Source organism: Ctenopharyngodon idella, chromosome 10 (genome assembly GCF_019924925.1).
Source record: "Ctenopharyngodon idella isolate HZGC_01 chromosome 10, HZGC01, whole genome shotgun sequence".
Lineage (NCBI taxonomy): Eukaryota > Metazoa > Chordata > Actinopteri > Cypriniformes > Xenocyprididae > Ctenopharyngodon > Ctenopharyngodon idella.
The window spans coordinates 25589380-25613495 of NC_067229.1; the positions used below are offsets into that span (position 1 = coordinate 25589380).

The 24116-nt window shown below is 34.8% G+C and overlaps 2 protein-coding genes across 6 annotated transcripts in view; one reads left to right on the top strand and one right to left on the bottom strand.

Annotated features, from left to right (window-relative positions):
- The window catches only part of pam (peptidylglycine alpha-amidating monooxygenase), a 56634-nt gene extending 49859 nt beyond the window's left edge, over positions 1-6775 (bottom strand). For 2 of the 5 annotated variants that reach the window (XM_051908718.1, XM_051908716.1), the window contains exon 1: positions 6622-6775. The gene's annotated coding sequence lies outside the window, so the exon portion shown is untranslated. Of the gene's footprint in view, positions 1-756; positions 918-6621 lie in introns of those variants that run through there. The other 3 variants (XM_051908720.1, XM_051908719.1, XM_051908717.1) reach the window with 2 other exon arrangements.
- A 2004-nt stretch (positions 6776-8779) lies between these two features.
- st8sia4 (ST8 alpha-N-acetyl-neuraminide alpha-2,8-sialyltransferase 4) lies at positions 8780-22896 on the top strand. The gene is made up of 5 exons (XM_051908739.1): positions 8780-9622; positions 15872-16000; positions 17301-17558; positions 19417-19710; positions 21525-22896. The coding sequence occupies exons 1-5, from the start codon at positions 9510-9512 to the stop codon at positions 21805-21807; spliced, it is 1077 nt and encodes a 358-aa protein (XP_051764699.1). The 5' UTR covers positions 8780-9509; the 3' UTR covers positions 21808-22896.
- The last annotated feature ends 1220 nt before the right edge of the window (positions 22897-24116 follow it).

Genomic DNA, 24116 nt, shown 5'->3' on the forward strand with positions numbered 1-24116 from the left:
GAATTTGAATAAGTGGGAAATGGTCACTTGCACTCAAACTCTTCATTAAGCTACTATACATTATTTAAGCCTATTCTATTTAAGCTACTAATATAGGAACTGTATCAGTACGTAAAAGAGAAAAAGGTCAGCATAAAAATACATTAGCACACTGCATTTCATCCGTCACAGAACTGACCCCATCTTCCATTTTATAATATCAAAACAGAAGCTGTAAATCAGAAAGCGCATCATCTATTGTGCGTTCACTAGGTATGAATCATCTCACACGCGCAAGTCTGCACGTCATCCATACCTGTTATGAAATGTAAAACTTACAGCCTACAATCTCAAGTAACTGAAAAGAACACCACTGTAATCCAGGGAAACATCTACTTTTCAGCAGCCCATGATGCTTTTTACTTTCAGAGAAATCTGTCCCAAATAGCCATCATTTTTTGATGAGGATGGATCATGGACGGTGGGAGACAAGCACCACTCTGAGAAACAAACAGCCATATCTAATGATCCCTGCACCTTCTCAAACATACACCATTGATCATCCTGAAAATATCAATCTGCCACATGACAGAGTCTTTCAAAAGTCGCAATAAATTATCTCTGACGCAATAAATCCACTCAAACAATCGCACTATATAGAGCTGCTCGTCACGAAGCATTCTCTCTGCTAACACCTGCATTAAACACACTGTCACAGATGGAATAATAGAGTCCATGAGAAGGACAAAAGACAAAAATTCATAACAGACTGCCTACCTCACTTGCTCATCACATTAAGATCTGAAGCACAGCAGGAAATGAGGGAACTCGTGAAAAGAGATGAACGGCTGCTTCAGTGCAGCCTGACTCATTGAGAGAGAGAGAGAGAGAGAGAGAGAGAGGGAAAGAGCGGGAGAAGAGAGAGAGACAGTCTAGCATGCTGGTTGACATCATCATCAACATCATCACACCCAAGACTTGAGGAGAATGTAACTATGGTAACCGCTGCACACCCACAGGCATTCACCATCAGTTACCATAGTTACCGTCCCCATGAGTCTCTCTCTCCACATTGATCCATCAGTGTTTAAGCAGCCCTTAGCTCTCATTCGCAGCAACACAGCGTGAAATCATAGTGGCTACGCCCACGCAGTCAGCGTTGGAGACTAACTGTAAGAAACGTCATTACAACAAAACTACTAGCTTATCATGCTTGATTAAATGAGCAAAAACAATATAATTTAGGTTTTTTGCTCAAATTTAAACATACACAAATATATAAATAGTATAATATTGGGAGGATGACTCTGATTACATCATTGACGATGCTTCACAGGAGTGGGCGGTTGCCGAGCTCTTTGACGCAGTATCCGTTCCCATGGTAACAGCAGCTTCTCTGATGGAGCTCTTTTCAGAATTCATGGGTAATGTAGTTCTTCACTGGGAATTTGGTTATTGCCTTTTTAATGAAGTTAAAATCACTCTGACTTACGGTACAGGCATAATTATCACTTACTTTAAGCTCAAGGTAGGTCTTTGTTGAGGTATACATAAAATACAATTCAATTTGTAAGCGTTTTATTTTAAAGATGCATACAACCGTGTATTTAAATTCAAGAGCAATCCAGAATGACAGGCTTGTATTATAGTGTTTGTTGTGTATTGTGTTTGAATCAATTTCTCCTAAAATCTCAGATATATGCTTATAGTGCCATTTGATTAATTTCATTACTGCCTCTTTGCTGTACAACATCCAATAAGGTAAGAGAACATGAAAGCATATTATAACCATTTAACCAATGAAATGTTTGATGTTCATTAAGTCACAGAAAACATTTAAATTGACAAGCCTTAAAGGGATAGTTCACCCAAAACTGAAAATTCTGTCTTCATTTACTCACCCTCATGTTGATCCAAACCTGTATAAATTTCTTTGTTCTGCTGAACACAAAGAAAGATATTTTGAAGAAAGTTTATAATCAGGCCACTTTGGGGCACCATTGCCTTCCATAGTAGGAAAAAAAAAATACTATGGAAGTCAATGGTGCCCCAGAACTGTTCAGTTCCCCACATTCTTCAAAATATCTTCCTTTGTGTTCAACAGAACAAAGAAATTCATACAGGTTTGGATCAACCTGAGGGGGAGTAAATGATGACAGAATTTTCATTTTTGGGTGAACTATCCCTTTAAAGGGTCATGAAACACTTAATTTTGGGACTTTTGCTACTGACTTCTGTGCAATTTTCATCTTCCATGTTTAAAAATCTGCCTTGTGTCAACATCACAGAATGTGACACACTTTAAACTGTAAGTGATTACAAATAGTTGAGAGACGTGACTTTGAGGGTGTTGCGAGGCTTTCTCTGCAGTCATCATTTCCGTAGCAATATTAAAGCGGCCCTATTATGCTTTTTCAAATATTACCTTTCATGCAGAGTGTTTGTGAATGTCAAAGGTCTGCAAAAAGACCAAAGTGCTGGTTGTATGTATTAGCCTATTACAGAGAGACATGTACATACTGTAATATGTTTATATTAGTATTATAAGTTTCTTTTGTTTTACCATGTGTTACAATGTAATCCAATACACAATATATACTTATAATTTGTTTCGCATAAAAACCTAATTGTTTATTTAATTGGATCAGCCAGACTCTGATTACTTGTTTTTGTGAATGTGCTACCATCTAACTCACTAACAAATAACAAAATACTCTTGCTACCCTCCAAACTGTCTTAATTTTGTTTATCTCGTGCTGGTCAATGTTGGACTAACTCACACTGACAGCTACCGGCGGCATGCATGCAGCATCATGCGAAGATAAAGATTTACAGATGCCACTGTTAATGCAGTATTTGTAGAGCACCATGGGGGGGGGGGGGGGGGGTACTTTAGTTACATAACATTCAGTGGCACATTACACTCAAAAACTGATGTTTTTTGTTGTTGTTTATTTGTTGTCACATTTGTTGTTAAACAATATATGTGCTATGCATAATTTAAACCTACAAGTAAGCGTATTTTTATGATAGCAGTAACTGTAAAGAGACTATTGTAAAGGTGTACTCAAATGTAGGCTAATATAATTAATCTGTGCATTTGTTTTTATTTATTTTCATTTTTAGTTTAGTGAATTTAAAAATAAAATTATTTTTGTTTTTAGATTGTGATGTTACAATGTTAGAATGTAATGTGATTTTAAAACCTTTTTGCACACAATGGCCTCATTCATGAAATTCATCAGAATGAATTTTTGTGTAAATCGTTTGTAAAGCCGTTCTGTTATACATTTTAGGATTCATGAAAATGTTTGTATTTTTAAAATGTTAGTTAGTACTGAAGAAATTTACACCTGCTCCTTACCACGTGTAACTGGTGCATAAAACATTCAAACATTCTGTGTTCTTTTAGGCAATCTGATGACACTGAATTTGAAGCACTATGTACTGTTTTTTTGATGCGCTCGTCACTGTCACTTTTTACCCAGCCATCCAATCACAGTGGAGGGGGGGCAGACAAATACTACACCGACCAACCCATCCTACCTGTACAACGACTATACAACAATGGAGAAGTAATATTGCAGAGGTGTAAAATACTTGAGTAAATGTAATTAGTTACTGTACTTAAGTATCTTTTTGGCTACTTTGTAGTTGTACTGAGTATCAAAGATATTGGCAACTTTTACTCTCTACTTGACTACATTTTTGAGCAAGTAAATGTACTTTTTACTCCACTACATTTGTGATGAGTAATGCAATTACAAATTACATTTTTCATGGCAGCTAACTTTTTCTGCAGCAGTTTATTTCTGCTATAAAGAAGCGATATCGCCATCTAAGGGCATTGAAGGTACTATATCTTGTGCATTTTGCCTTTACTCACCCAAAACTTGTCAACAAGGATGCTTTACATGAATGTGAGTGCATTAGCAGGTAGTTGCTGATCGCAGATGTTTTATTTATTAGATGAGGAAATGACTGCAGCTGGTGATGAGGCTCAAACCAGCACATACAGTAGACTTTGACTATTTAATTGTATTTAACATTGTTTTATTTATCCGCTATATTGACAAGACTGTTTTGAAGGATACTTTTGAACATTTGAACATTTACTTATGGCCTTTCTGTGCACTCGAGCTCAGCTGAGACTTGAGAGTTTGTAGACATTTAAAAGGTTGTTGTGACGACCTTGATTTATTGCAACATTGAGGTGTTCAGTTTTGTTTTGATTTTAGAAAATACATTTTTCAGATGGCTAAAAACACTTTGGTGGACACACATTAACCAAATATTTAATGTTAGGCATACGGCCTATTAGTCTCTTTTGTATTTATGCAATATACTGGAGCCAAACCTGAGAAGAGAGTTCGGAAGATTCCACAGCGTTCTGGATACGTAATTTGAGCAGTTGTAATTCATAGGCGGGGATTATGCTAACTGTGAATGAGCGTTTACAAGCACCCTATTTACGAATGATTAACAAACGTTTCAAACCTGTTTACGAAGCTTTTGTGAATCTGGGGGAGAGTTTTCGGTAATTTACTCATATGTTTACGAAAGTTTCATGAATAATGCCCAATATATAGCATAGCTTGCATTATATTCACTATATTTGTTTTCATAGCCTTCAATATGAACATTGTTTGTAGGACAACATTGGGCAAGATATTACTTTTTTTAAAATACAGATTTTTTTTTAGAAAATGTAAATGTAAAAATGTAGATATATACCAAATATCGCCATCCAACCAAAAAATACTGAGATATGATTTTTGGGCCATTTCGCCCAGTCCTAATTTACATGTTGGTTTGTTTTTCAAAGGGAACACAAAGTAACAGTACACAAGTTGAAATTAATACAAGAATCATAACAGCCACAAGCAGTGACACGTTTTTGTGCGAGGTGTATATAACCGGAGTATGTTTAGAGTTGACAAATCCATACAAATCCAATCTGGTTTAGATTCAGGTTCAGTGGGCTCACAACGGGTATAAACGTTCTCTGTCAACTCAGGTTTAATCCAGAGTTTGCGATTAACTCTGAAGCGCGTGCACCTGAAAGTGTGACACATGCTGCAAACAGGCTTTGTTCATATTTAACAAGGGTGACAAAAATTCTGACCATGACTGTACACTGTGTTCCAAATAATTATGCAAGTGACATATCAGTAGAATTTCAACAAACATTCAGATTTTAGTTTTTCAAATAAAGTGTTTGTTTGTTTTATTTCTCATTTCTTTTAGATAACTGGTATCAATCTCAGACAGATCTGTTAAATAGTTTTTCAGGTCTTCTTAGGTACATGGAAAACCTACTTAAAGAGGTTGTTCCAGATTATTAAGCAAGTCACAGTTCTCATGCAATACGGGGAGGAAGAAAGATCTTTCTGAAAAACATGAAATGGTGCAATGTCTTGCAAAAGGCAGAAAAACAACCAATATTTTGTGAAAACTGAATAGAGATCATCAAACTGTCAAAAGATTTGTGGGTGATTTGTGAGTTTCTGTCAAACAAATTAATTGTATTAACAGGGCAGCTATAAAAAAGCCCACTGTTGAGCAGCAAACAGGTATTTGAAGCCGCTGGAGTCTCAAGAACCTCTCCATGCAAGCTGGCAGTTGTGCATAAAGTTGAGTTTCAGCAACCCCAAACCAAAGCTCACAAAGAGAAACTTTTACAGTGGGTTTAAAAATAAATTTTCAAAACAAACAAACACTTTCTATGAAAAACTTAAATCTGAATGTTTATTGTACTGAAATCCTACTGATATGTCACTTGCATAATAATTTGGAACACAGTGTATGAATATATATATATATATATATATATATATACATATATATATATACACACATATGTGTGTGTGTGTGTGTGTATACATACACACACAATGCTTATTCAGTGCTTTCGTATGCCACAATAATGTAATGAATCAATTTCATTTGGAAGCTATACAATATATATGCGATTAATTTTACAAATGTAATCAATTGACAGCCAGTGTTTATAATGAATAAAGTTAAAGATGAACTAATTGACGTGGACAGCTAAATAAAAAGAAAGATGAAAGATTAACAACAGACGAACAACAAAATATGACCGCTTAAAAACAGTAACGTTAATCCAAAACATAATAAATGTAAAAGCACAATATACCATAACACATTATCATTGATAAAAGGTATTAAAAAAAACTATCAACGTCAACGTGGACGATGTAAAAACAATTATTTAAAAAAAAATGTAATCACGCTAGTTAAAAAACAACTAATTAAAACCTTAATAAACATTTAAAGCAACAGATGTATCTTATCTATAGCCACATCTATAGACTTCTTTTATTATGAAACCTACCGTTTATTAAAAGTAAAGTCTTCACATTTTCTATAAAATACAATTTCGTAACAGCAGTAATAAATAAGTTCTTAAATCTTTCATATTCAGTGTAAAACCCGAAAGTATGTTGTAAATGGCTAGGTTGCTTTGCTAACCGATGACGTCGTGTGAAGTTCAGTGAACTTCACTGATACTGTTCAAAACCTCAGAAAACACTCATATGATCAAACAGGCGTATGTAAAAATTAAAAGGGAACATTATATGTTTATATACTCTGTTCAGAGAAATGGCGGTTATTTACCTTTTCTGTTCTTGTTTTTGTCACGTTCAGTGTGTTCAGTCAGACCAGTGTAATCGATACATGAGCTCATGAGTGAAAAAACCACGTGATAGTGTATGGGGAGTAAAGTTATACATTTAATAATTCAAACGTAAAAATAGAAAAAAAAAAACCCATTTTCACGTTTTAAATTGACAAATAGACACGTTTAAATGTAAATAAATAAATAAAAAACATTTTAAATTGAAAAGTAAATTGATGTATTTAAACAATCAGTGATCTTTGTGACGAAAATCCTTAGTACAGATAGATTTTAAGTCTCATAACGCTATTTTGTCGCTACCTACTGGCATGAATATGAAGATCATCAACGAATCTAAATTAATGTTTTTTCAAAAGACTCGATTCACTTGGATGAATCAAAAGGTTCGTTTGAGAAGCCTTGACTACAGGGTGTCCCATTTAGCCCTGTCCCAAATGGCACCCTAAACCCTTGCGGTCTTCCTCCGCGAGTCCACACTTTTGTGACGTAATGCCGCTTTGACTGTCGGGTAGAAGTCTGCTGCAAAGCACCCTTATGAAAGCTAAAACAACGAATGGGACACCCTATGGTCTCGTGGACGTAATGGACACATGCACACAGCATCTATTGTAAGTCCTCAAGACCGTAAGTGCACATGAAGTGTGCCATTTGGGACAGGGCCTTTGTCATTTTAGGTTTCAGAAGGGTGCACCCTCTTTGTGGCCGATATGCACCCTCGATGCACACTTTTGCCGAGCCTGCACTGAAGCGAGCTCCACAGCAGACTTCTACCCGACAGTCAAAGCAGCATTACGTCACGAAAGTGGACTCGGAGGAAGATCGCAAGGGCTTAGGTGCCATTTTGGGGCAGGGCCTAGGAGTCTGCAGTCAGTGAAAAGTGAAATAAAGTGCTATCAAGATATTTTGTGATTCACTCTCAAGTATTTAGTTGCAAATAAATTGGATGGCCTAATTAAAATATGTTGTTTTTATAGTAAAATAATTCCCTCTAAAGAAGCGTTTTCCATTCATTTCAGTTTAAAATTGTATTGTATTGTTTGTCTTTATTGTCCACCAAGGTGGAAAATTGTCTTTGGCTCACCAGCACATAAAACAATTCTTGTTTTTAAGGAATATTGCAGTACAGTATTTGTTATAAATGATTTATATGTGCACATCATCATATTAATTTTTAATAATTTTTTTAAAAATAATTTGAAATAATGTGGGCTGACGACTTCAACAGATGCATATACCATCGATTACCAACCTTGTAGCTCAAAGTATGTCTATTTATAAGTTACTGTTAAAAAAAAATCAATTTCCCTATAGAGAAAATGAATGGAGTTTCTTAACAGAATCCAACTGTTGCACTCTATTCCCCATGGACAAAACCAACTCCCGCCCCATATTTTTTCTTGATTAAGAAGCATACTGTACGCCACAATATGGAAGTAAATATTATCGCAACTTCTGTTTTATGCCGACAACGTGATCTATCCTATGACAAGATTGACCTATCCCATGAGGCCATGGGACAGAAGTTGTGAATGTCAGTGAAGTGACATTACTGACAATGTAATTCACATGACAACAACAGCATGGTGGATGTAGTATGTCTGGATTACTTTCATACACAAATTCATATAGATATAGAACATAGTTTTTAACAGTTGCAAAGTTAGTTCCCCATCAAATGTAGTCCTTACTTAGTATGCAATTTTGGACTAAGATGGACACATTTCTAATCTCCATGGTTCTGGGCAAATTTAGCTCATCTCAAGCCTCTGTTGTTAAGTCTGATGTCACACCTTACCGTTTCCGAAGAGTAATGCAGGGATTACATATTTTTGTTGGCCAAAAATAAATAAGTTAGCATTTTAGCACTTCTGGTTCCATCATCCTGAAGTCAATGGGTTTTTAATGTGTTTTTTTTTTTTTGGTCAAGTGGCTGAAATAATGTAGTGAACACAAGCTTTTAATCTACTACACCGTAAATATCAGGTCAATTCATGAAGTTGTGTTCATTTGTGAAGACTATTACGATGAACAAAACGTGTAAAAATCACAAGATTTTGTTGGTCATAGATCTTATTTTCAGCAATAAACCAAAAGCCAGAGGAATTTTTTTTTTTTTTTTTTTTTTTGGTCGAGGGAACCAGGTTGACGCTAACTTATGGGTTGGACACATCATCCCTTCAGCGCTCTATTAGTATCCAAGTGCAGGGCCACAACAAGCCACACGTCACAGCCACTGCCCAAGAGAAGCACCGGGACGGCAGTCTGACGCTGTGGTTGGGATTTCGCAAATGCTTTGGGCTTGCGGAAAGGTTTTTTGTTTGTTTGTTTGTTTGTTTGTTTAAAAAAGTTTGAGAACCTCCATTTTAAAGGCAAATGGTGGTCATACTAAATACTAATTTGATTTAGTTAATAAAATCTAATTGATAAATAACATTTATTTATGGCACATCCTCGCTTTACAGCATTGTTTAACAGCAAGTGCCTACGTTTCATAATGCTTTAAGCTGTGCAAGTAAATTTCTCTAAGCATCTTGCCACAGTTCATTTAAGTCTGCAACATTGTCTCTTCATGTAATGTCGGACTCGATGATGGTTAGACTACTGTGTGACTATATATTTAAAACCTTTGTTCTTTTACGTTTTAAAAATTTGAATACATATACAGTATAATTATAAAAGAACATTTTCAGCATCATCGCGCTTGATTTGGTATACAGATTATTAGCATATTGGTGAAGTTATTGGCTCCTGTACGCGTCACTCACAGTGAGAAAGAGAGGCGTGTAGCCGCTGTTCTGCTGAGATGGGGAATGTGCGCTAGAGGAGAGCACGTATTTTTATCATCTCCAAATATTTCATTTGCGATATGCGGTTTACATGGAAACGGTGGACTATATGCACCATAAGCATTCTGCTGATATTCTACAAAACGACAGATATTGGCAGAAGCGAAGTGCATCAGAAAACTGGACTGACAGGGTAAGGGCTTCTCTGCTGTTACTGCTTATCTAATGAGCATCGAAGTCTGTACGTGTATCTCTTTAAACTAGCCATTCATTTATGTTTATCTATTTATTCATTTGTATTGTAAACCTCATATCGTAAACTGCAGTTTATGTGTCCTACTGTTGTTCCGCCTCAAATGAATTAAGATCGATTTACACTGTCTTTTGTTTGAGGTAAAATTGTCATTTTATTCTTACACACCCTTGTGAAAGAAGTGTAATTGTATTGAATGTGCACTTGTCTGAAAAGTACATTTTTTAAATAACTGAGTGCAGATAATATAATATTAATGAAATACAAGGCCACTTAACGGAGTACACTTCAGTGACTGTTTCTTAAGCCTACACTTTTAAAAAGTGCACTTGTAATAAAGTAGCCCTACTTTTTAAATCGTTATGTTTTAATACCATTACATATAAGTTTGACATTAAAGTCTAGCCTACTTTTAGTTTATCATAAATGCTTGTCAGTACATTCAGCAGGATACTTTAACCACATTTCAAAAACAATAGAAGTAATTGTGAAATTACATATAAAGAAAGTGCTTTTAATATAAATGTAAAATATAATGCATTTTCATTTAATTGTAAATAACATGCAATTATGTGTTTGAAAACATTAAACATTACATTCAACATTCAACCCCCCCAAAATAGGACTGACAGTTAAGAGGTTAAGGATAAAGAGTTTTGGATAATAGATGGATGAATGGATGGATGGGGTGTCCAATCCGGCTTCTGCCACTTTCCAGTACATTTGCCTGGAAGTTTCTAGTGATTCTGAAGACTTTGATTCGCTGGTTCAGGTGTGTTTATTTGGGGCTAAAACTAAACTTTGCTTGAAGATGGCCCTTCAGGAGCAGGATTGGACACCCCTTATTTAAAGTGTATTATTTAAGTAAAAAGTACTCTTTATAAAAGTACATTCTAAAGTGTAATTTTTTACAAGGGCCTACAATACGTATCAGCATAACTTTTTTCACTTTATTTTATTTATTTATATATTTATTTTTGATACACTTTCCTGTCATTGAGTTAAATAAAATGTATTTATTCAAATCCTTGCTTAAGTAAATCAAGTATTATAATGCTCAAACGTAAGTGTGTGTCAAAAGGAGTTACACATTTTTGGGGCTTTTGAAATTATGTTATGCGTTAGCTGGATGTTTTAAGTTTGAAACGCAAGGTAAATTTAGCTTACTTACTGAAGAACTTGCACTTGTTTTGTTCCAGGAACTGAATAAAATGTGGTCAAGTTCATACTTGTTGATTTGCTTCCCTTTTATGCACACTGCATTGGGGTAATTTTTGTTTTTCACAACACATTATGAGTTGATGGATTTTAGTTCAGTGCCAAAATAACAAACATTTCGAAATAGAGGCTACTTTGTTTGTGATTTGGCTCTGACGTGTGTGTGTGTATGTGTGTGAGTTCATGAGTGTGTGTACATGAGAGAGTTGTGTGTTGTCAGGTAAGTGAGAGGACAGCAGACAGCATTTGCTCATCAGATGTGGTTTCCTTTGTCTCATGCAAAAGTTGTTGCACATGATTTTTAAAAACAGAAGTGGAAAAAAAAAAACCCACAGTAAATGTCAACTGCATTTGAAGTTGAGTCTCCTGTTAGGTTTCAATATGATTTCATGAGATACAAATCTTTTGGCATGTGTGCAGAGACAGTTTGCTCATTTGCAAATTGCAGATTTAAGTTCCCAAAGAATATGTTGTTTCTGTTCAAAATTCATTTTTCTATTTGCATATGATGTTTAGAGATGTTAATTTTCACTGGACTCAAAGTTTGATTAAGTTATGATTCAAAGAGTAATGATTTGATGACATAGAAAAGACTGTTTGCTTACTGCTTACAACAAGAAAAAAAAATCAATGGGATAAGAAAAATAAACTTAAAACATTAATTTTTGTTACCCCATTGTTTCTCAAGTAAATGTATCTTGATTCAAAAGTGTTTTGACATTTGTACTGAAAAACGTGACAAAAATACTGAGTCAGAAAATCACACTTTGCAGTGTTATGCTGTAACTGGTGGTTGAAGCAGAATAAGGGGTGTGGATTTAAAACAAGCCAAAATTATTAACTAAAACAAAACTCCAGAACATGGGAATCCAAAAAAATTACCAGCATCTTACAAAAACATAGACAAAGCAAAACAAGACAAGACAAGACAACTGAAACTAAGGGCTTTAAAAGTGCAATATGTAATATTTTCTGTCCTCTAGAGGTCGCTAGAGGCCTATTCAAAACAAAGGCGTAGCTTGATGACGCCAAGTTTGAGCGCGGAATCTTGGGACATGTGGGCTGTGTCCGAAATCGCTCCCTATACCCTTAAATAGGGCACTATTTGAGGGGACAGCCATTTGTAGTGGTGTCCGAAACCATAGTGGACGATGTTGAGCGCACTCATTCAATCCCACAATGCACTGCATTAACGATTGTACAACCGATGCACGCTTAACGGCTAGAGAATACCCATAATGCACTGTGAGAGTCGCGTGCTGAATGAATTCCCGCGTCTCGGCAGGAGATGGCGCCCGCAGCTGAATCAATCCATTCATTTTTCAAACCACGCTGGTCCAGTATAATATCATACAGGTATAATTTCCTTTTTAATTGATCATTAAATCGTTTGATTAAGGTTTGTACATGCTAGTTTTCATGGCAGAGTTTAACATAAATATTCTGGAGCTGCCAGTTTGCTACATTTCAAATGATTATTAAACAGCAAGCACAAACTTTGCGAAATCGGCAGCCCTTCCGGCACACTGTCCGAATTCACTCACTCGTTTCATTCACTCCTTCAAGTGGACTATATCAGTGGAGTAATGTAGGGAATAGTGAATGAGGGTATAGGGGGCGATTTCGAACACAGCAGTGGTCTTCACCTCAGCGGCCGGTGGAAAAGAATTGGGATAGGACTCGGGAAGAAATCATGTTCGTGGATGCGATTATTAACGTTACTGTAGTATGAAGCAGAGCAGGACCGAGTGTTGTGGGAGCTGAACGAACACACGCTGTGAGCAGCAGAACATTTATTATGTCACAGTCGCAGGCGCCACTTCCTTTTTCCGGTCATGAGTGTCTGTTTATCATTTGAGTGTGTTGAAAATGATGTTATAACGTTACTCTCTGCTTTCGCTTGGTGGCTGCTGTGAGACACTTGTTTGAGACACTGCAGTAAGCTAGATCGATTTTAGAATATCAGATTAATAAATGCTGGAAGGCTTATGTTGATAAATGGCATGCAATTCATTTTAAAACGTATTGTATGATGGAGAAAATGCTGTTACTAAAAAAATAAAGCTGCATGTGATTATGCTATGTTAGCTAATAGTAGATAATAAAATAATAAAATAAAATAGTGTTTTTCTCTGAGGCATGGTAAAGCATGGTATTTGCAAGAAAATCAAATCACGTGTTGAGCTATATAACAATAATTAGTTTTCTGTCTATAAATATATCAAAACAGTTGTTCCCTTGCCTATTAAAACATGTAAATATTAAAGTGTCATTGGTGTTTCCATGGTTTCTTCAAAATAATACCGGAAACCGAGGGTAATGCAGGTATGACGCAATTGACAGGCGACTCCTCACACGTCCCGGAGCCTTGGTTAAAATTGCAATTTGGGATATTGTAAATACTCAAGTGAACAAAATATATAACACTGGCCTAGTGGTTTTTGGATATTTTACTGCAAAATTCTTACATATTGCACCTTTAAATATGCTGGATAATGAGAACAAAAAACAGAAGTATTGTTAACTAAATCCGAAACTAAAAAAAAAAAAAAATTCCATTACATGAAATAAAATAAACATTAACTGCAATACTTATTTTCAGTTCAGCCAGTAGCCATTGCAACATTTCTCATTTTTGTTTAGTTGAACTGCTAAAATAACTACAACTAAAAACTTTTAAAAAACAAAATATATTAAAATGGCAAAAATATACAATAAAATTACTAAAACTTTTACTAAAATTAAAATGAAAACAGATAAAAAAATAAAATCTAATTCAAAATATTAACAAAAACTATTATACAGTACATAGTATATTAAATACTATACTATATAGTAGGAAAGCATTCTATTTCAGATGCAGCGCAAGAGTCTGTTCTATCTCTTTTACTGAGTAAAAGAATCAGTCTGCTCTTCGGTTAAATCCGGTCTTACTGTTCATAAAGATCTACCATCTTTTACCATCTCACTTAGTTAAAGCCTGTCTACCGCCTTTGCCTTCTTACTAAAATTGTTCATGCCTCACTTTCTGGCCATGGTCATTCATCTTTTAAATCTGCCATTATTACTCCCATATACTTAAGAAACCAGGGACTGATCCATCCAATTTTGATAACTTTCTAATTTCTAAAAATAATTACTTAATATAGTTGGAGCTCTGTAAGAGTGAATGTTGCACCTTTTTCCAGTTTATATGCATTCAGATTTTTTGGTTGCACCTCCTCTTTTTTTGGTAGAGCACCTCTTTTTAACATTTGTTGCATAACTTTCTAATTTGCCATTTATTTCTAAAATTTTGGAAAAGTGTATTGTAGCTCAGGTCCTTGATCATCTCTTGGACAATAAATTGTTCGAACAATTTCAATCTGGCTTTTGTCTCCACCATAGCAGAGACTGCTCTTGTTAAAATCATCAACGACCTGTTGCTGGCAGCTGACTCTGGTTTCTTAACCATACATGTCCTTCTTGATCTGAGTACGGCCTTTGATACCATCTCACATAATATACCCCTCACAGGTTAGCTTCTGTTGGGATTACTGGCACCCCCTGTCTTAGTTAAGATCATATCTCTCTGGTCGCACTCAGTTAATTCAACTTAAAATTTTCCACTGGTCACTACTGGTGTTCCTCAGGGTGCTGTCTTGGGCCCTCTTCTATTCATCAGTTACTAAATTCCTCTTGGTATTTGTTTAGGAAATATGGTGTCTATTTTCATTTCACTTCTGTCTTCCAAGCCCTTGGGTTCCTTTCCTCCACCTTCTCTGTCCAGCTGTTTTGCTAAAATTAAAGATTGGTCTTCAGCTAATTTTCTAAAACTCAGTAGCAGTAAAACTGAAGTCCTCATTGTAGGCACTATTCTGACAAAATCTGATTTCTTTTCTGTGGCTATTGATAACTCTACAATTTTTCCTTCCTCGCAGGTGTCATCCTCAATAGCACTGTGTCCTTTGAAGCTCATGTAAATAGCATCACGCACACTGCATACTTTCATCTATGTAATATTAATCATCTTTGTCCCTCTCTCACAATGAACAGCACTGCAATCCTTATTCATGCCCTGGTTTCTATGCGTATTGATTACTGTAATGCTTTCCTTACTGGTGTCCCTTTCAAACTCCTCTATAAACTTTAGTTGGTTCAGAACTCTGCAGCTCGTGTTTTTTCTATATTTCCTTCTACCAAGCACATTTCTCCAGTTCTACAGCTATTACACTGACTTCTGGTAAACTATCATTTCGATTTTAAAATTCTGCTTCTTACATACAGTACAAGGCTCTTAATAATCTCGCTCCTCCGTACCTTACTGATTTTCTTCACATCTACACCCCTTCACGCTCTCTCAGATATTCACTCTCAATTTCGTTTGTCTTACCACACCTGACCACCATGGAAGTTAGGACTTTTAGTTATGCTGCCCCTCATTGATATTCACAATAGTGATAGTCTCCATACTTTGAAATCTCGTCTCAAGACTCACCTTTTTTTTCAGGCCTTTTTATGACCTGTTCTTTATTGAGCTTATATTTTAATGTATTTGTAACCTCTGTGTGTGGTTGTATTCTGTGGTGTTGCCTTGTTTATTGTTTAGAGTTATTACTTTTGTATTATTTTTGCTTGTAAGGTGACCTTGGGTGTCATGAAAGGCACTTATAAATAAAATGCATGATTAGTATTATTAGTATTACTACATCAAAATAAGAGTCCCTGGAAAAAATTGAACAGAAAACCTGTGACAAATGCCAAGGTCTCTGGAAAGAGGGTTGGTTGAGTGATATTTGTGTTTAAGTCATTTGATGTCTGATGGCAATGACATCATAAACTAGTTGTGCTTTTTTTTTTTTTTTATTTTTTTTTTTTATCAGTATATCGATGAGTTTGACTACATGAACGCAATATTGAACCTAATACAAGTGCCAGTACTGGTGCATATGCTGTAGTTATACCACACTCACTGTACTTCCATTTAAACAGGAACTCTAGGGCAAGAAGTACAAGACTGATGGCCAACGGCTCATATACACCTTTCGGTAATGGTTTAAGTGATCTGACTGACCTGGGAGGGGAATGGAAGATTAATGCCACCCTTGTGACCATGATAAGGTGAGTAACCTACACTACATAAAAAAAGTTTTTGTTAGGTAATCAAAAATGTGTTTCATGTGAGACTTGTACGTTAATCATAGGCATAGATTTGAGAGGGATGAGTCCCTCCCAATGAAGTTTTATTGATGTCTGTACTTTTTGATCAATAAACTAGGAATACAGCTTTTAAAGTAATAACAAAGTTTTAGAGAAGGCAAGAATCTCCAGTTTTACGTGATTGGTTGGATTTACTTTCTAAAGTACACTCTATGGAGAGGATAACATATGAAATTAAGAGCAAAAGTATACATTTTGAAAAGATTTGGGCACCTTTAAAATTAAAGTATATATAATAAAAAATAAAGGAATGCATATTTTATTTACCTTGTATAATTCTGCCTCCCTTTTAATTTACTTATTACTATTATTATTATTATTATTATTATTATTATTTTAATTTACTTATTTAATATTACTATTAATTGATGTTTAAATAATACTATTTGAATTACTTATTAGGAATTAGGTGTCATTATAAGATTTTGAAATGAATATCTGAATGTTTAATTTTTTATTTATGTGTATATTGTTTTTTTGTTTGTTTGTTTTTTCTATATGTAAAAATGCTTAATTATGTATGTATTGGCTATGCCTCTAATTATCATTTATTTATTTATTTATTTTTTGTGTTGGTGATGGGTATTATCACAAAAGAAAAAGTGAAAGGAAGAGAAAGTAGAATGAAAAATGAGGAATAACTATTGGTAAAAAAAAAAAAATGTCTTTAAAGGAGATGTTTATTGGTATAATTGTAATAAATATGCTTGAATTGAAAGACATAATAAAGTATAAAAAAATAAAAATAAACTAGGAATAAAGTTTCTATTACATCAAAACAAAGCATTCTTGAGGTTAATCCCGGATTTACACGAGGCTTTATGGCGTAAGTTTAGGAACAGTGATATCGTGCAGGTAGTAGAACATCTGACTGGACCAAAGTTGGATCTTGGTCTGGAGAGATTCTGTAATAGAGAGAAATATTTGTTTTTATGATATTCTTTCAGTTATTTTTTATAATGCTTAATAGTCAAGTCAAGTCACCTTCTCCTCTGGCCAAAAGAAACAGCATGGTGTGATTATGATTCAGGCTGCATCACACTTCAGATAGTCTACCCTATAATTTTATCAGAGTATGATATTATAGGTTCCCTTTTAGTGTATGCTTTGCAAGCTGGTATGGTTATGAAATAATGAGAAATGTCAGTATTTAACTGTAATCTATTCCTTTTTTTTTTTATTTGTTTCATCATATGGAAAGGAAGGACATACTTCGCTTCTTGGACGCGGAGAAAGATGTGTCCGTTATCAAGAGCAGTTTTAAACCAGGCGATACCATCCGCTACGTTCTGGACAGACGCAGGACGTTCAATGTTTCCCATACGTTACACAGTTTGCTTCCTGAAGTCTCTCCTCTAAAGAACAAGATGTTCAAAACATGTGCTGTGGTGGGAAACTCTGGCATTCTCCTAAAGAGCGGATGTGGAAAGGAAATAGACAACCATGATTTTGTTATACGGTAATGGATTTCCTTCTTTGCAGTGATCTAATCATTACCGTCTTATGGCAAGGCAGAGTCTATTAAGGTCTAAATGGTCATTCATCTCTCATTGTATCAGTGTTTTCACCCTGGTAACTTAGCTTGAATACTGATCCCATTTTTGGAAAACTGAACCAGGGACAAAAGCTCAACGTAATTTAGAAACTTCACATGCCTTGTACATTCTGTAGTACTGTAATATTTTCACTGTTTTCACCCCAAAATGAAAATTCTCACTCTCATGTCATTGTTATTTTAGTATCATTGATACAATATTGTAGAGTTTTTAATATTTTTATATCATTTATAATTAGAATAATTAGATTTTATTTTTATATTTTTTGTTTCCAACAAAGATTTGTCATTTTTATTAGTTTTTTATGTGTATATATTTTTTCATTTTAGCTTTTAGTATATTTAGTTCTAGTTATTTTAAGTACTTCAACTTAAACTAAATGTTGCATACATTTTTATATTTTATTTCATTCCAGTTTGTTTTATTTTAGTTAATGATTTTTTAAAATTATTATTTAAGTTTTAGTTTACAACAACAACAAAAAACAATAACTATAAAAGTAATATGTACAACTTTTGTAACCTTAATATTATAAAGCGACGAGTATACTTTTTGTGCACCAAAAAAACTAAATAACGACTTTTCAACAATATCTAGTGATGGGCGATTTCAAAACACTGCTTCGAATCTTTTGTTTTGATTCAGTGGTTCAGATCGCCAAAGTCATGTGATTTCGGCAGTTTGGCAGTTTGACACGCGATCCGAATCACTGATTTGAAACAAAAGATTCGAAGCAGTGCTTTGAAATCACCCATCACTAGATATTGTTGAAAAGTCCACAAAAAGTATTCTTGTCGCTTTATAATATTAAGGTAGAACCACTGTAGTCACATGAACTCACATGATTAAATATGTTTTTAGTACCCTTTCTGGGCATTTGAAAGTGTAAATTAACTTGCTGGCATAGAGGCCTCACTGAGCCCTCGGATTTCATCAAAAAATATCTTAATTTGTGTTCCGAAGATGAACGAAGGTCTTACGGGTGTGGAACGACATGAGGGTGAGTAATAAATGACATTATTTTAATTTTTGGGTGAACTAACCCTTTAATTACTCACCCTCATGTCGATCCAAACACATAAGACTTTCATTCATCTTCAAAACACAAATAAAGATCTTTTTGATGACAGAATGCTGTCAGATTTCCTTCCATAGACAGCCTTTGCAACTACCACTTTGACGCTTCAAAAACTTCATAAAGAGATTGGAAAACTAATCCATATGAATCGAGCAGTTTAGTCCAGATTTTCTGAAGAGAATCGATTGCTTGTTATGATGAAAAATTTAATTTAGGCTTTTACTCGCATGTAAAAATTGATCAGGGAACATAAGCAGAAGCTTAACCAAACCCTGCTTCACGCGCAAGAACAGACCTCTTCTGGAAGCTCAAACGTGCTGCGTAACACACGAGAATGAACCTCATTGTCATCAAAAAGATCTTCATTTGTGTTCTGAAGATGAACAAAAGTCTTACAGGTGTGGAACGACATGACGGTGAGTAATTAATGACAGAATTTTCATTTTGGGGTGAACTAACCCTTTAATACTCTGGATTAAGTTTCACATTGGTTGAATGGGATTTTTATGATGCTTTTTTTTATGCTGAGTAGCCTCAGTCCACATTATTAAAAAGCAGTGACATCTGTAGATGAAAGTAAGGCATATGTATGTGGAAGTTTATTCCTTAAACTGTAATTTATGTGTCTTATTTTTCACCTATTTTCGCTAAGACAAGAACCCCTTTTTTTCGTTCTTGAGCAGATGTAACCTCGCTCCCCTAAAGGATTTTGCAGATGATGTGGGTTTAAGGTCAGACTTCACCACTATGAACCCCTCTGTGATCCAGCGGGTGTACAAAGGTCTGCGGGATGAAACGGAGCAGGAGAACTTCATATTGCGTTTACAGCAGCTGAACAACAGCGTGCTCTGGATTCCTGCCTTCACAGTGAAGGGTAGCGAGAGGCATGTGGAAATTGTGAACGAGCTCATTCTTAAACACAAACTGAAAGTGCGCATGGCCTATCCTTCACTCCGGCTTATCCACGCTGTACGAAGGTGAGTTATAATATTTCAAACTCAAGTACTCAATTTGGATTGAAGTGCAGAACTGTAATTAAAATGTATATGTAATTAAGTAAAATTTAAAATTAAATTCAGAGAAATACTTTAAAAGTTGTCTTGACAAACATAAAAGTTTAAAAAGCCGTAATGTTTGAAGATTTTTATCCCTTTGTTGTAGTTATTATATAAATTTCATAATATTTAATAAATTCATTTTGGTGGAAGAACACTTCACTTCCCAGAATGTAAGATGTTAACATCCTTAATGTGCACTCAGCAGTTTTCTGTTTATATTGCACTGGTCGATATGGCCATTATCTTGAATTTATACTAAGAATGTTCATTTTCAGGAATATTATTAATAATCGACTGTCTTTAAAATAAACAAGCAATTATCATGTGATATCATGTGCACGTAGTCTACTTTTAAATTTTGATTTAAATATGCTCAAATACAAGTATTTTCATTTTGATACATATTCAGTCCACTGTATTTTAATACATTTAGGCTGTTTAATATGAATTTAGTTTACTATTAATTTATTATTATTAAAAGGTTAGTTCACCCAAAAATTAAATTTCTGTCAGTAAGTACTCACCATCATGTCGTTCCACACCCGTAAGACCTGCATTCATCTTCGGAACACAAATTAAGATATTTTTTGATGAAATCTGAGAGTTTGTTCTCCTCCCATAGAAAGCAACGAAATAATAATGAAATAACCACATTCAAGGTCCAGAGAAGTAGTAAAGACATTGTTAAAATAGTCAACATGACTACAGTGGGTTAACCTCAATGTTATAAAGCAACGAGAATAACTGCGTCAACTGCGTAGAAGACTGACAGGGTAGAGAAGAAATTGTTGAATAAAGTCATTATTTTTGTTTTGTTTTTGCGCACAAAAAGTATTCTTGGCACTTCATAACATTAAGGTTGAACCACTATAGTCACAATGACTGTTTTAATGATGTCTTTTCTATTTCTCTTGAATGTGGTAATTTCGTTGCTTTCTATGGGAGATTAAAAAAACCTCAAAAATATCTTAATTTGTGTTCTGAAGATGAACGAAGGTCTTGCAGGTGTGGAACGACATGAGGGTGAGTAATTATTTTTTGCGTGAACTAACCCTTTAATAATAATAATGTGTGTAGAAAATACAGATGCAATCCTTTCTTTATTAAAACTTAATTTTTAGGATTTAAAAAATACTTCTGAGAATTCTTTTGATGAGGAATACACTGATATGAAGTTTCAGGGCTGATACAATACAATAAATAATAATTCATAGCTTGTTGTGTCCGATACGCATAACCGATCATTTTAGCCCTTTAAATTGGTATATTTTCAGGAGTATGCGTGGTTGCATTCAGCTTCACTGATTATAAACAAGCGTTATGTTTTATAGTACTATAGTAGTTAGTAGTTAGTTTGTATAGTTTTGTTAAAATATCAAGGAAAAATTTGATTCCCCATTTCATGACCCTTCTCAAACTTGCCTGGGCAATTTGCATGAAAGAAAAAGAAAAAATAGTTTTGCACATTAGTGAGTAAATTCATAAAAAACAAAAGTTGACTGTATCCGCTTCATTGTTACTGTATGTTCCTTTGCAGTGTCTTCTATGACTTTTCACAATATACACATTTGGTTAAAAGATTTAAAAAAAATGTACAAACGAATGTACTGTAGGTCTATCACGCATTTTAAATATTTTTCATTTCAACTAAAAATATTGAAGCCACCATCCTAATAATTATAATGTACACTTAATTATTACACTAAATACTTAATGTATTTTTTATTTCTTAGGTACTGGCTTACAAATAAGATAAATATCAAACGACCCACTACTGGATTATTGATGTACACAATGGCTACACGCTTCTGTGATGAAATCTACCTGTATGGATTCTGGCCTTTTCCAAAAGATGCCAACGGAAATCCTGTTAAATATCATTACTATGACACACTGAAATATCGCTATTTTTCCAATGTGGGTCCCCACCGCATGCCACTGGAGTTTAATACACTGAAAAGTCTACACAACAAGGGTGCAATGAAACTTACAACATCTAAATGCACCTATACTTAGCATACAGCTCATTGACAGACACTCGGTACTCATGAGCACCTTTCCTGTAATAAGAAGACAGAGCTTTGGACAATGAGTGTGCCTTCAACTGGAAACTGTGACCTGTTCACCTTGTGAGACTTTAGATTAGTTTACTATAGAAAATGTGCAATGTTTTAGACACTGAATAATCTACTCGTGTTTCAAAATGACAGATGAAACAGTCCTGCTTAATGCTCTGAAATATTACAATCTTGGTAAGTTACTGTATCTTGTCCGAAAATGCCAAACATACTGTTTGAGAGATTGTTGTTTGTTTGTCTATACTGTACTTTTTAGCATGTAGAAAAATAATTATATTTTAATTCAGAGATTCTGTCTGTATGATAGACTGTATGGCCTTCAAAACCTTCAAACTGTAAAACTACTTCAAACTTTCTGTTCAGGCTTTCTCAAGCCAACATTTTATTATCTAGTGATGTTTTACTTTCTACAGTTCCAAGATTCTCAACCAGGTACAAAAAACAAAACAATGTATATAAAATAACATTTTATACATTTGCTGTGAATTACAATCAAAGCAGAAAATATAGCCTATGGGCAACTTGGTGAGTCTTTTTTTTTTTTTTTTTTTACCCACAGTATCAATTTTTTAAGTGACCTATAATTGTAATGATAATTGTAAATTATACTATAAATTATGTTTAAAGGAACACATTTCTGGTTTGTTGTCAATGAACCTTTTGTTTACACCAAGAAGAAAAAAAAAAAAAAACAGCTGGGAAACACTGGTATAGATCAATCTCAGATTTACTCTTTGTATAATTGACTTAACTTGTTACATGTATGTTGTCAAAGTCATTTAAACCAGTTATAGTTATTTAAACCAATCTTTCATAATCGAATGTACTGTATGTCAGAATGTGTTGCTGAAACCGCATTTGTTTATACTTCAGTGTTTTTTTTATCTTTTATTTATGTCGTAATGTATTTTGTATTTTTTCTAAATGCATTTCTAAGTGGTTTATACGGTTTGTATTGCTGTCATTTTTTGACAGCTTTAAAGTTTATTTATGTGGAAATACATTTTATACAAAAGCAAAAAATTAACTTGATCTCCTGAATTTGTTGACATTTCTGGTTACTTCATTTCTGATTGGCCTACATATTACATATAATACATATAATTATTTTGGAATATTGCAATATAATCTAACCTATGGAAGCCTGTTTCCACCACAGTTGAGTAAAAAGTCATAATAATGAAAAATGTTTTCGGCATCTAATATAAATAGCCCTGTGATGGTCTGGCTATCCATCCGTGGCGTTTCCCTGCCTGTGACCCGAGACCAGGATAGACTCAAGCATCCCTGGGACTCTACAAGTGGTTTGGAAATTGGATGAATAGATGGAACTCTGGTTATTCTTGTTTTCTTTGTTAACAGGATTGTTTTGTTTTTTTTCAGTTTGGGTTGTGGTGGCAGGGCAAATCTTCTAAAAGAAAAAAGCCCACGTAATAAAATTCAATCATAAATATAGGCCACATTTTGGAGCTATTTTAAATTAGCAACTGCATGAAACATTACAAATGACTAATAATAAAACTGATAATAATAATTATACTCCATAAAATCTTATGGTAGTTCAGATAAAATCTTATCACTGTTCAGTTATTTGATGATAACTGAAGCTCAAATTGCCAAACATTTGTGTACATATATGTACTCATTATTTGTGTATTCACTGTCCTACATAGAAAGATCTGAGTGGCCTTGACAAGGGCCAAGTAGTGATGGCTAGATAACTGGATGATAGAGCATCTCTAAAACTAAAAGTTTTGTGGGCTGTTTCCGGCATGCAACGTTTAGTACCTACCAAAAAAAAGTGGTGCAAATATGGTGCAAGGAGGGTTGAACCGGCATGAAGGTCATAGGCACCCAAGGCTTACTGATGCATATGGGGAGCGAAGGTTAGCCCAACTGGTCCTGTTACACAGAAGAGCTACTGTAGCTTAAATTGCTGAAAAACTTTATGCTGCCAGAAAGGTGTAGAACACAGAGTGCATCGCAGTTTGCTGCATAGTTGCAGACTGGTCAGAGTGCTCATGTTGACCCCTGTCCACTACCGAAAGCACCTAGAATGGGCATGCGAGTGTCAGAACAGGACCATGGTCCATTATGTTCTGCAGGAAAACCTTGGGTCCTGGCATTTATGTGGATGTTACTTTGACATATACCGCCCACCTATAGATTGTTGCAGATCAAGTACACCCCTTCATGGCAATGGTGTTCCCTGATGACAGTGGCCTCTTTCTGCAGGATAATGCACCC

What these genes read in the sequence shown, in the direction of transcription:
- st8sia4 (XM_051908739.1), top strand. Translation starts at nt 9,510, where the DNA reads ATGCGGTTTACATGGAAACGGTGGACTATATGCACCATAAGCATTCTG. An exon ending in CAGAAAACTGGACTGACAGG is followed by an intron (nt 9,623 to 15,871) that starts GTAAGGGCTTCT and finishes CCATTTAAACAG; the next exon opens with GAACTCTAGGGCAAGAAGTA. An exon ending in AACCATGATTTTGTTATACG is followed by an intron (nt 17,559 to 19,416) that starts GTAATGGATTTC and finishes GTTCTTGAGCAG; the next exon opens with ATGTAACCTCGCTCCCCTAA.